The 13,510-nt window shown below is 39.7% G+C and overlaps 1 protein-coding gene across 1 annotated transcript in view; it reads left to right on the plus strand.

Moving 5' to 3' along the window:
• Window positions 1-756: 756 nt before the first annotated feature.
• The window catches only part of megf6b (multiple EGF-like-domains 6b), a 98,059-nt gene continuing 85,305 nt past the window's right edge, over window positions 757-13,510 (plus strand). The window contains exons 1-3 of the mRNA XM_042506547.1: window positions 757-1,146; window positions 2,615-2,749; window positions 4,342-4,451. Of these exons, the coding sequence (XP_042362481.1) occupies window positions 1,055-1,146; window positions 2,615-2,749; window positions 4,342-4,451 (337 nt within the window). The 5' untranslated portion in view covers window positions 757-1,054. The remainder of the gene's footprint in view (window positions 1,147-2,614; window positions 2,750-4,341; window positions 4,452-13,510) is intronic.

Here is a 13,510-nt window from a genome sequence, read left to right on the forward strand (position 1 = left end):
AAACAAAACTGTTTCAAAAAAAGACAAAAAAGAAAAAGGCAATATTACATTAGATAAAAAATATTGTAAGACGTGCAAATGTCAAGTGTCTTTATAGCCTTTTGTTAGTGGAATCAGTGAGTACTTTAATATAATGTTCAATAGAAAAACGGCAGTATTCTGTTTTTTATTGCTTAATTTACATATACGTACAGTGTGTAGTCCTAAACTCATTACCAAATTAATTAGAAGATGTTTTGTCTATTTTTTTCGGGTAATTGAGGAAGCAAAGCACCGCAATTTCCTAAGATAAAGTTTTTAAAGATATGGTCCACACTTCCCCTTGCGCAGTCTCCGTTATGCATCATAGATCCGAATTCGCGCGGGTAATGATCCGCGTGTGCGCTCATTTACAAGCTTCACGAGCTTTGTTTACAGAAACACGCGCACGTGGAAGTAAAAAAATATTGGTGGGGGCCCAAATGTCAGCATACAAACGTTTTTAGGTTAAAAAAAAACTCGCACAAGTTCACGAGAGAACCAAATTAAATCTGGACTCGATGAAACCTGTTTCTGTTTGTGAGTCACTTTGCTGACTGCAGACTGAAGTCTTCTCTGTGTGTTTCAGAAGCTGCCGAATCCCTGAATAATAAATGGCACCCTTTCCATCCTCCCCCTCCAAACCCCCTGCCATCATTACCAAGTCAATGGAGGGAGGCAGAAAGCGCTCAGCCTCCACCAGTTTTTACCCGTCAGTGCAACATCTGCAGGGAGGAAGAGTGGGTACGCTGCAGTTTTCAGTCAGTGTCACACACACACACAGACGCACACACCGGCTAAGAGCGAGAAACACACCGCATGTGATGGCTGGCTCATTTTTGGAAAGTGCTGATCGTTTTCACGCGGAGGACCCTTCACGCGCCTTTTAACTTCCTCTGTTGAGCTCTCGGACTTAAAAAAAAAAAAAAAAAACGTTAATCAGGTTGCATTTTTATGGTAAAACTGCTGAGTTCTACTCATGAATGAGTTTGCGAGTAATTCATTCATTTTTTAAACTAATCAAAGAAGAAGAAACATGGATGGGGTTATTTTGTATTTTTTCTTAATATTTATTATAGAGACTCGTGCATTTCGTTATGGCATCGCCAACAATCTCCAATCCTATATGTGAGTAATCTTTATTTTCCTATGTTTTGTTGTTCAAATGGTATTTAAGTATTTTTTAGTATACAGAATATTTAGGGATGATATTTACCTCTTGGTATTTTTTACAGCCTCACATTCCCTTTTAAGTTTGAGTGTGACAAAACTGCTGGTTCACCTGCTGCACATGCAAAAACTTCACAGACTCAGACAGAGGCAAAAACGCTTTTGAAGTTCTTTGTCAAACAGCAGCTGGATGACAGATCTGTTTTGTACATGCTGGATGATTCATTTGAACTGTTGTGCACTCTCATCGGTGTCTTTATTGGCTACCATGCAGTATCACTGTAATTTACATGATTATATATCAGCTCCATGACGGTGTGTGCTGCATTCCTCACTCTGTTATAGTTTATTTGAAGCACCTCAAACTGAAGAGCCAGACAATTATAACAGGCATTTTAAACCCCCAAATAATAAATTAAGAGTTTGAATTATGTGAGAGAAGACTCTCTGCGGTCACCTGCCACTAACAATAAGGTCTTTCATATGTTATGTGTACAGCTGGAGGTGATGGTGATTACTGTTTTTTATGTGATGAGCAGCTGGATGTTGTCTTTAAGATTCCTGCTGATCTCCATATGCTGAGCCTTCCTGTCTGTCCTTGGAGAATTACCAAAGGAGTGAATGTTTCAAAGATTGTGTTGTGCTTTTTTTTTTTTTGGATGAGGCTCCTCTGCAGCAAGTGGTGTGAAAGACATCAGTGGCAGGTCTGCCTGTTAACCCAGACAGACTCTGTGTTAAAAGGACAAAACATCACAGTTGGAAGGCTTATCGTGTTTTAGCCAGGGGCGAAAATGTTAGCTGTCTCTGACATTCAGTCTCGCACATACAAGTGAAAACATGCATGTTCCACCATATGTCCAGTGGAAATGCTATAATGTCTCTTGTGAATAATCTGGATAATTGTGGCATGTTTTTGTTTTATTCATGTTTTTTGAGAATATTGTGCAGTAAAGTGGTTGCAGAGATATCCATTATATGCTTTTGTTCCTGGCTCACATGTGAAACATTCTTAACTTGTATGGTTATGATTTTGTTTTTCCTGCTTTTTACATTTGGAGCAGAAGATATTAAATAAAACAGGAAATTCTTGCCAGTTTTTAAGACTTTCAGGTGACACATTTCAGGTGAATATTGAGTTCAGGTTGATCTGCAGGTAGTGTCTTGTGCAAATCAGCGTTCTGAAAGGTGATATACAAGGAATTCCCCTTAAGTCTTTAAAAATACCAAAACCAGAAATCATAAGCAGCCTAACACCTCAACACAGGTAATGCCTTCACAGGCATTATGTCTTAGTTAACAAGAAAATGCCTCATGAAGCTTTGTCCATCTATCATCTCACAGTGCTCATAAATTGCCCCGCTGCCATCTGTACATCTGTAAAAACATTTTGACACCTTAAGTATTTTCAACACTGTTTTTGTTTCAGGCCCAATGTGTGCCTGGAGAGGGAGGTGACGCTGGTTGCCCAGAGGCAGCCCTGTGTGCAGGCCTTCACACGCATGGTTAAAGTGTGGAAGCAAGGCTGTGTGGGACAGTCATGGTGCATGGGATACGAGAGGAGGTAAGTAACACATCTCAGTAGTTATCTGTCGTCTCGTCCCTCTCTGAAGTCAAAACCTCTGACTCTGTTCTCAAACAAAACCCTTCCATCCTCACCTGCAGGGGATGTGGTGCTTTGCTGATTAAGCTCTGGTTGGAGCAAAGCATCAATTATGTCTTCATGAGTCATGCAACCAAAGGAATTTATCAGAGAGGACATGATCCTTCATTTATCTCCACCTCCAAATCAAACAGGATGAGCTCCCTGACCTCCTCTTTCCTCTTCATCTCTGTTGCAGTTGTTCTTTAATCACAGCTTTGAGCCTCTCATACAGCTAAGTGCAAGGTGTAGCCCCCTCTTCATCGGCGTTACCAGCTAATTAACACACAGGCGTCTTTGCAACCAACATTCCTTTTGAAGGAGAGTCCTTACGCTAACATGTTAGCCTGTCTCTGTTTCAGGAGTTTTTCACTTTGTGGCTCACGCTCGCTTTCACAGCGTTCTTACCGTGTTACAAAGTCAGAGGCTGCTTTGAAGGCAGCCAAGGCCACAATTACTTGCTGTAAACAAAACATGTTTCCACAATGTGTAATGACTGTGGAGCAATGAGAGGGGTCCCAAAGTACAGGGATAGGCACCGGCCTCTGAAGTTGAGTCTACCATTGTCACACTTTAAAACAGCGCCTTTAAAAGTCTGGGAAAATGTCTGCTGAATGTTATACTTCATGTTACTCAAAGAACTGGGAGTTGTTTGATCAGATTGCATGTTTATTTGTACTAATCTGGTTGTACTAAACCGCATCAAACGTTTAAAAATGCGCTCTAAATATTGTGAGATAATCCCTATGTACTGCATAGACATGTTCTCTCACACACTACTGTTTCTCCATCTTATACTGCAAGAACTCTTGTACTTTGTAAGTCAAGTCAAAGTTAATTACAGCCCAGTATCATCTAGTATGCTTCAAAGGGCTGAACACATAATAAAAACATCAATGAGCAGCAATGGCAAAAAACACACATAAAATATAGAAGTGAGATAAACTTTATACAAAGCATTAAAACGGGATAGTTGACACAAACAGTACAAATGCTTTTATATTTCTGTTTGTGTATGGATTAAACGAGATGTAGCATGTTACTGCAATTGGTGAGCTTTAGAGGTGTTAGGAACATCATTATGGGTTAAAATTTGTTCTTCAAGACAATAAATTAACCATTGTTTTTTTTTTGTTGCTATGGCTTGTTTGCAGTTTGAAATAGATAAAATCATCACTGAGCAGCATTTGCAAAACATACAGAAATGTACAGAAGTAAGACAAAACATCTTTGGAAACATATGTATGCAAAATTGTGCAACATAGAGTACATATACTTAACCATGCAAAATAGAATATCTTTGTTGTCATTGTACAGATGAATACAACAAAATTCATTTCTACTACTTCACCATGTGCACATAAACTCAGTATAAGTTAGATAACTACAGCTTAATATTTAGGACGATTAAGTGTGGTTTACGGCTGATGCAAAAAGATTTCGTATTATTATCTTAATATTTCTTATTGCTTTAAAACCGAAAGTTTTTAACTTGATGTTTGTCATGTTAACAGGACGGCGTACTACACTGCATACAGACAAGTGTACCGGCAGGATTATCAGACTGTGTACAAGTGTTGCCCAGGATGGTCTCAACTTAATGGAGAAGCAGGCTGTCTGTATCGTAAGTGTCCACATTTTTCTACTCTCTATCTCTTAAAGCAGGCCTGTTCAGGTGGCTGCCAGTGGCCCAGAAGCAACCTCCGAGCGGCTCATCATACATACATGTGATACAGCAGTATGACAAAAATATGTAAACTACATATAGTGTCTGGAAGAAGCTAAAGAGTGAGCCATCTTGCTTTCTTCTCATCTTTGTTGAGTTACACATGCTCAGTCAGAGTTCCATGTTAATTTTTTTTGCCCAGTGTGCAGGTGGACCAGAAGTCTACTTGCCCAAATTAAAATTTGACTCGCCCCAATACAAAATGTTTTAGTTATTAGCATCGAAAACTAAAGTATAGACTCAAGTCTCTGCTTTCAAACTTGTGGCAAACTGTGCAATACATAGTTGAAGTGTCGCTCACATCATCTAATGCCATCCAACTTAATTTCTGTTTCCAGGGTGATTAAAATGTTCGCTTTTGCCTCAGCTCATAAGCTTTCTTTATATGATGACATTTTCTCACGAGTGCCCGATTAGCACTGTGCATGTGCAACTCTCAACACAGATGAGAAGGAAGCGAGATACCTTACTTCTTAGCTACTTCCATCATCAGCTCTGAAAAAAAACTGTGTTTAATTCGTTTTAAAAGTGAGTAGCTAGATTTAATAGCACTGCAATCCTTATTGTTGTTCGCTGACAGTACTGATGGGGCAAGGTGTGTCGATCGGTATAGCCGCACGCTAGTTTTTGAAAGCATATCGTCTGTGGTCACATAGTACAGAAATAACCCCTTTTCTGAAGCACTTTTCCTTGACCCCCATGGAAAATGATGTGAGGTGTGTGTGTGTGTGTGTGTGTGTGTGTGTGTGTGTGTGTGTGTGTTGCACAGGGAGAGGAGGGAGATAGTGGTAGAAAGAGTGCATGTATTACTGGTTACTGTTGTTGTCTTTTGTTATGGTTCTTTGCATTCATAGCTCTTTTTTATTCTATTTGCATATCATGGTGTGTCCAGGTCCAATATGTGACCAAAAAAATAAATAAATAAAAATTGGAAGTGAAATGATAAACATTTCTACTTTTTTTACTGCATTCATTTACATGTGTTTATAATATGTCATTACCAAGTTGTAAGCAAGCTGCTAAAAATGTCTAGCCCATCTACATTTCCTGGTTTTAAAATCCGGCTCAGTTGAATTTGTAACTGGATAACCCTGCCTTTACGTAAAATCATTCATCAGGTTTTGCATGCAGATATGTTTACTTAACGGCTGTATGTCTTTCCTGATTCGGCAGGAGGGTGCTTCAAACATCACCGCACCCTTGGCACAAACCTCTGAATGAAAGGTTCTGAGAAAAGGTCAAAAGGGTCAAGAGATACTTTGACCATTCAGAGAGCAGATGTTATCAGTCAGTGCCATGTCCACAGTGCTTGTGTTGTTACTACAAAGTTTAGATGTGGATGGTGGGAAAGAGAATCTCAAGTGTTGGAAGAGTTTTGTGTTGACATTCACTTGGCAAATGAGGTTTGCTTTGTATCATCTTGTTCTACACTCAGTAAAAAACAAACACGATCTAGGTGAGGTCATGGTTTTGCTCCTGTGGTTTATGATAGGCAGCCCGTCTGGAAGTCAGCTTTTACTTTGCCAAACATTTATTTTTATATTAAAGCTCTAAATAGCCACATTTTTCCCTCTAGCTTTGGTCCCATGTTTAATTAACAGGCACGCTGAGAAATGCATTTGAAAAAAAACAAACAAATATTGGTAAAATTCTATTCTTGACTCCACATTTAGCAACTTTTCAGTTCTGTTTTTCTTTTCAGATGACCCACATTGGAAACGGATACACAACTCAACCAATGGGTTAACATGCCCAGCTAGGGTAGATCTAGCATGAACTAACATATTAAAGACTGTAGAATATATTAACAAAATGCATCATTTTTTAAAGAAAAAAATATATAATGCATTTTTAAAATGACAATAATTAATGTGATTTAAAAGAAATCCAAAAAATAAAAAAGTAAATGAAAAAAATAAATAAAACTATATAGATACAATAGTGATAAATCTAGTAAAAAACAAAACAAAAAATGTGGTAAAATATTGGTCAGTGTAAATAAAGTTTACTGCGCATAATAAAACCAATCTATCCCTTAAAGGAAATAGTAAGAGTAATATATGTATATATAACTGTAAATAAAACATCCTATTCTAAAAACATGACAGTTGATGTAACATTATGATTGAATGCAATATTTGTGCTCAGGATAGCATCAGCTTCTGTTTACCCTAACAGGGCAACTTAATTGAGCAGCCACACACTTTTTCCACGGTAAAATAAGGATACATTGTACCCTCACATTTGTGCCATTCAACAAAAATTAAATTATTAGGGGTTCTAGAACATGAAATATGTTAAGATTTTTTCTGACTTCAACTTTCAGTGTAAGAGGAGCAACTTTCAGCTCATCAACCTCTGTTTTTTACCTCAGTGTTCAGATATCAATATGGTTTTACAAAATTGTCACTCAGTGGATGTAATAATCAGTACACATTCTATTCAGTGAGAAGAATAAGGACAAATACAGACAAAGCAATTTGATTGCAAACATACCAACTGTGTGGTTACAGTGCTCGTTAAAGGGTTAAATCTTGGCTCTGATCCACACAGTCGTGCTTCTCTCTCCTCATTCAGAGGTGTGACATGGCAGTGCAGGTCAGAGGACTGCATTATGGGTATGAAAACGGACAAGCCCATCCAGTGTTTACCCTGACCAATCACAGTCAAGGCCCCCAAAACACTACCCATCAGCTCATGGTGGAGAGACCACCTGCTGATATGCACAAAAAGAACAAAGAAAAACAGAATCTGCCCTCTGTAATACCAATCCACGGGTCCATGTATGGCAAAAGAGTTCTGTTGGTCACACTGAGGCTGCCAGTAGCTCATCTCCTTGAGGATAAGCTTCACACCGCTGAGACCAAGAAGCCTCCTTTGATGGGATTTTACAGCCAGTGATCCAGAGCGTATTGCCTGCATACCATAGTCGGACCCTTGGCAAAGCCCTCCTGTAAACAGTTTGTCCCCTGTCCGCTTGACTGACAAGAAAGTTCCCACTTCCTTGCTCTGTTGCTTTACCTGGAACTGACCCATGTGCTCAGTGGCCAGCGCTGACACCCCCCGTACAGGCACATCACTGCAGCCCTCTGATGGGAAGTGGCTGGGATGTGTAGCGAGAGAAGATCTCCTGGATGTGCCTGTCATCGGTGCCTTATTATGGCATCTATGCTCTCTTCAAAGAGCTCTTTGTTTCCAGGGAAAATGTTATAGTATTAAATTATACAGCGGAGCATTACGCTGTCTGCTCTGAAATGAGTCTGGTTTGTTTTAAAACACTCATAAAGAAACTTCTTAAAGATACATTCCTCAAGGACTGCCCAGTGTTTCCCCTCGCTTAAGCAGACGGGAAGGGGGGGGGGGGTGTGTGTTTGTTTCTCTTTTCGCGTGACAATGGCTGCTCTCTTCGACGTGAGGCAGGACTTTTATCTCTGTAACCAAAGACGTGGCAGCACTTTGAGATGGGACAAACTAATCACCCTTTTCTCTGAGCCATTGAACCAGGATAAAAGGAAGCTCACACCACAATCCTCCCTCTCCCACTCCTGCGCACTTTGCTATGCACTATCTGTACTGTACCTCAGTCAGCACAATGCAATCTGAGGGACTGTTTTCAACAGCACCTCCAACATCCAAAAGGAAGAATCTGCTCTGCAAAATGTACAGCTTTAGCAAATCCTCTGAAAACCCCTAAAAGAAGGGCAGATTGGGAAGATGGGAATGCTTTGTGTTTGAGATAGTGATTTAGTGTCTGGCACTCCTGAGGCTTCTGTCTGTGCTTCTTTCCCTCTTTGTGTGTGTGTTCCCCAATAAAATGTCAGTGTAAGGTCATTAGGAGAATGATGGTTATTGTGCGCAGAGTTGAGGCTGTAATCGTGTTGTAGATACAATACACACAGTGGCTGCAAGTTAAGTAGTTTGTCCTTTCCTTAGTTCACTCGTTTCTTCTCTGATGTTGACATCCTGTCAGAGCTCTGCAGTGAATGGTCTCAGTTATTGTGCTCTCCAACTTTCTTTGCTTAGTGTAATTATTCACATATCTGGAGAAAAATACAACACAGCACAGCAAACGTCTGGTTATTTTCACATTTTTATTCCATTATTTTGACCCCCTCCCTCCTGTTTTCCATATCTTTTTGTTTCAGGCTACTATCATCTAATTGTGACAGTTTATGGGTTTTCCATTTACAAAAAAAGCATTGATGTAGAGTTCTTGAGGAGTTTGCAAATATCTGAGATTTTGAGTTTTTGTTTCCAAGTTCTGATGTTTTCCAGCATTATTGCACAAAGAGTGCCCAAAAGCTCTTGCTGCTTTTGCACCACCTAAGTCTGCTCTGCACAAATATGCTAAGTTCGGATACAACTAATGGTTAATTTCATTATCAACTAAACTGCAAATTACTTACTTGATTAAATAAGCATTTCCCATTTCATAAAACCTGGCTGTCTATACAGTAAAGGGATGCAAATACTTTTTGAATTGGTGCTATATGACTAGAGAAAACAGAGAAAAAGGGCTGTGGTATTTGCTTTTACTCAAGAGGTAAAAAACCTACAGCTACCAGAATGCACTCTGCCACATCTGACCCTCGGGCTGATGGGTGGCAAAATACGAGCTTGTCCATTTTTGACACAGGAAACATTATGGCTGCTAGCTGGTAACAAATTACAGTTAAAGGGAAAGCAAAAATATGTTTTTGAAAACATTTTAGGCAAGAAATAGGCAACACAGTAACAGAGTCTTAGCTTATATTTGATCGGTGTTGCTTAATATACCGTTTGATGAGTTTGAGAGAGAGAGATACGTCTCTTCTATAGTCTTTGTGTCCGTGGTGGTGGGCATACGAAAATGCAGCAGTACAATCTGTAGTTTGAGAAACAGTCCTAGAGCCAGCAAAAATCCTAGAAATGTTTTCCAGCTGGGAGATCTGGGTGCTCATAAGATGGAGAGAAGTTTGCCACAGTTCATTTACATATTTCACCAACATTAATATCATGCAAAGCTGGTTGAAAATCTGCAAAATATCTCTTATATGATTAATCATTTATTCTCCAAACAACATTGAGTTTAAAACTCATTCAGTTTAAAAGAAAAAAATGCTATAAATCCTCACCTCGGAGAAGCTGAAACCAGAGAATAGTTGACACAGAGTGCTTAAAAATGATTTAAATGTTTAATCAGTTAGCAAAACAGTTGCAGATTAAATTTCCATTACATTTAAGTTTATAGAGCTACATCTAATCAGTTTTTACAATAAATCTAATTATTTCCTTTCTACCAAAGGTCAGCCAGGTGACCTGTGGAGGCTAAATGCATTTTTTGATTGCAGTCGAGGTGACTTTTGTGTGTTTTGAAAAGACTTCAATTGGCTCGATGGCTATCTTGTTCTCCCAAAGGGGGAAAAACTCTCAGAGATGGTGACTTCCTCCACTTCAACATTTGAAGGACCACTCAATCAGTGACTTCAACCTTTTTACCTCAATAAGTAGCCACGGGCCGGGCGAGGATGGACGGGGTTAGGCAGGAGTGGAAACGAGCAGTTATGTTGATTGACAGCAACAATAAGCTTTGTGACAGGGGCTGAGGAGCAGGGACAATGGCTCCTCCAGTTTGTCGTCCTCGTTAACTGCTGAATAGGAACTGGCCCCCTTTTGTGGAGGGAGCAGACTGGCGAAGGTAGCTACATGTGAAATGGGCCCAGGAGCCAGAGGAGAGGAAATGGTCCTCTGTCTATACATGGGTGGTCTGTGTTTGTGTGCAACAACTATGTCAGCGGTCATGGGTACCAAATTGTGCATAGCTGAACACGAATAGTCACGGACGCAGACTCATACAGAGACAGACAGAAATCCCCAGCTGAGACATATGTGGTGCATTATATGCCAAAACAGTGGTGTAATCCAATTGTTCCTAACCTTTATCCTTAAGGGAACCCTCAAATATCACTGAGTAAGATGACGACCCCTGACTTTGTGACATATTTTTCTGAAGGACGTTTGTGTAAAAGAAGCTATTTGAATCCGTTTTAAGTAGATTATTTCCTGAGGATATTACATCAGAGATGAGTTTTCATAAAATCCTTCAGGAACTTTTAATACGATTTTAAAACAGTTTACATACTTAAAAGGCTTCTCTTCGATTAATTCAGCGTTTCTTCTCCCTCATGCTTGGTTGTTGTTCTGTTAGATCTTCAGGTTGTTTTAACTGCAATCTTTTCTAATGCATATCTTGAATAACGGGTTGCAACAGTTTAAAGTTGGGGTATGATAACTATCTCAGAAAATATTGCAGTATTGCACAATAATATTAAAAGTTTCTTTGAAAAAACTGAAAGGTAGCACTTTTCTAGTCTTCAAGTCAAGGATGACAATATCACTTAGAGATGAGTCAAATGTGAGTATTCTGTCCTCCTTTCCTTAAGACGTGCTACCTTCTCAATTTTTGGAATAAGCTAAATGGATAGCACTCTTTTTCTAAATACATTATTATTAGAAATTATACTTTTTCTTGGTTGGACAAGCCCCTAATTATTATTAAAACTTGAAACCATTTTTAAATAGAAGTAGGCCATGTGTTTCGAGACTGACAGGCAGTTAGAGAAGAAAAGCAATGTGCACATGCAGATGAGTTTCTTCATCAAGTTGGATTTCTTTCCTAATACTGTAGATAAGCATATGTCCATGGTAGAAAACCGTCAATTTTCATTCTACAGTTTTTATGGTATATTAGTGCAACCCGACATAAATAAAATATTAACTTAAAGAAGTAACATTTTGATGTAATTTTCCTTACATACATGAATAAAATGTTATTTCAGCTGTATATATTTTAGAAAAAAACACCCCAAAAACATCATTACACCCCCTGAAATAAAGAAGGCCTCGCGACTGCTTGTAAAGCTGTAGCGACCCCCAGGTTTGGAACCAGTGGTGTAATCTGTTTTCCATCAAATACTGACTCTGCTTTTACTGGCATATTCCTTCTGATCTAATGAGTAATGTGCAGCAGAGGTATTAAGTTCAGCAGAATACTGAAAACAAATTGAAATGACCAAGTATGAGTCTGACAAGCAAACATGACTGTCAAAGACAGACATGACAGACATTAAGTAATCACCACTGTCTAATTACAGATGTGGGGGTATTGTGAGATGTTCGATGCGGCTTTGTGCCAAGCATGAACAAGCAGATGTTTTTCAAATTAGTTTTTATGTTTCCTATTTGGTTTGAGTGACATACACGCTATTATCATTTCTAATCCAAACCTCTGTTGCATTAGAATGAGGAAAACAGAGGAAATGTAGAGTTGAGAGGGCCAAATATGCATGTGACAGGTGGTTTTGATTGTGTTTTTTCTTTGTGATGTAAATCAATATTGTCATCCACAAATTTGGAAATTAGGTTAAAAGTACATTTCTCTCGCAGGAATCTGCGTAACTTGAACATGCAGTATAATATAGAGTGCTGCAAATGTCCCAGATATTCTAATTGCGGAGTCTTGCACCGACAGTTTTTGCTAAGCATTTTTGTTACAGCTTTGTCAAACCAACCTAGTGTCTAGTTCAAGTGTTATTTAAAGTCTTTCAAAGAAACCTGTCAGATCATCTGACATAGCTCGTCCTAGTTTTCATGCAAACTCTTTGAAATGACACATTCCTCTGCATAGCAAAGCATGATTTGTTGCTTCAAAATACAGTGCTCGGCTCCACGCGTACCAATTATGGCACCAAACGGAGCCCTGAATGACGGCCTTTGTGTCTGTGAATTGCCCTAGATGTGGTCTCCCTCTGGGTCGCACTCTGGGGGTTAAACAGATCGACGAAGCCTAAACAAACACTGGGCTGCCTGTGAGCTGATGTGGTCATCCCCTTCAGAAGCTGTAAGGGTGACACCTGCTCCTTTCTCGGCGCGAGTCGCTGACCCCTGCTCTGTCTGTCTCGTCTTTTTGTTGAAGCTGCTAATCCTCTCAGAGAAGGTGTCTTTGTAATGGAGTGGAGGCATTCACAGCGACAGATGAGAGTGAGTTTTATGCCACGCTGCATGCCACATTAAGAAATTATTTCAGGGAAGATTAAGCAGCGTAAGGGGCTCAGGAGGAGGGCGGCCCAAAAATGCCCTGGTTAGCTGCCAACAATCCTGTCTCACATTTCAGAAGGGGGAATGTACATTCCCCTTGTTGTCGCTTAGCCACGCTGCCCTGAAGTGACTCTGAGAGACATCTGACCTTTTACTTTGTTGCTGGTAATTAAGTTCATTTAAACCTTTTTACCACAATTTAGAAATGTCTCATTAATCTGATCTCTCACAGCTGGTAGTAATATAATTGTCCTGAAGAATTTGGATGTTTTTGCAATTAAACCTGACCACGAAGAAATGCTTTTTTCTGCTCGTCTGTCGTCTGTAGCTGTCACCACACCAAAATCTCCTCGCATTAGGTAATCACAGAGTGGGGATAGTTATGTAGCTGTATGTTGAACGACTACAGTGTGTAATAGCTTCTGTAGCCACACAGTCTTGAGGAACTGGAAGTCATCATGGGCAGATTAGCAGCAGTGAGATGGTCCTTCCTGTTGGAGTAGGATTTCAGCGGCTTTACAAATTTTGGTCTGCTTGATATTGAGCAAAAGGGAATGGGAATATTTAACAATATGCTTCAGTTTAGTGGATCTCTGAAAGAGGTAGTCTTGAAGTCTGTTCAAGGTTTTGTGTGTGTACAGTATACTGTGTGGGGGTTATTTGTTGTAGACTCTCTTGATGGGCCAACTGTTGAGCAGGTGTCGGAGGATGGAGCCAGATGACAGGCGGATGTTTAGGCTGAGTGCCGGTCTCCAAGGAGTCCTGTGAATCTACTGGATGAAATTACTCTGGCTCATCTGCGATTATTACACATCACTTCTTCATGTCCTTCTCCTTTGTCTAGAAATGTTATGTTATTTTCCACTGCTGACACGACACGG

This window comes from Plectropomus leopardus, chromosome 2, assembly GCF_008729295.1.
Source record: "Plectropomus leopardus isolate mb chromosome 2, YSFRI_Pleo_2.0, whole genome shotgun sequence".
In the NCBI taxonomy this organism is placed as follows: Eukaryota; Metazoa; Chordata; class Actinopteri; order Perciformes; family Serranidae; genus Plectropomus; species Plectropomus leopardus.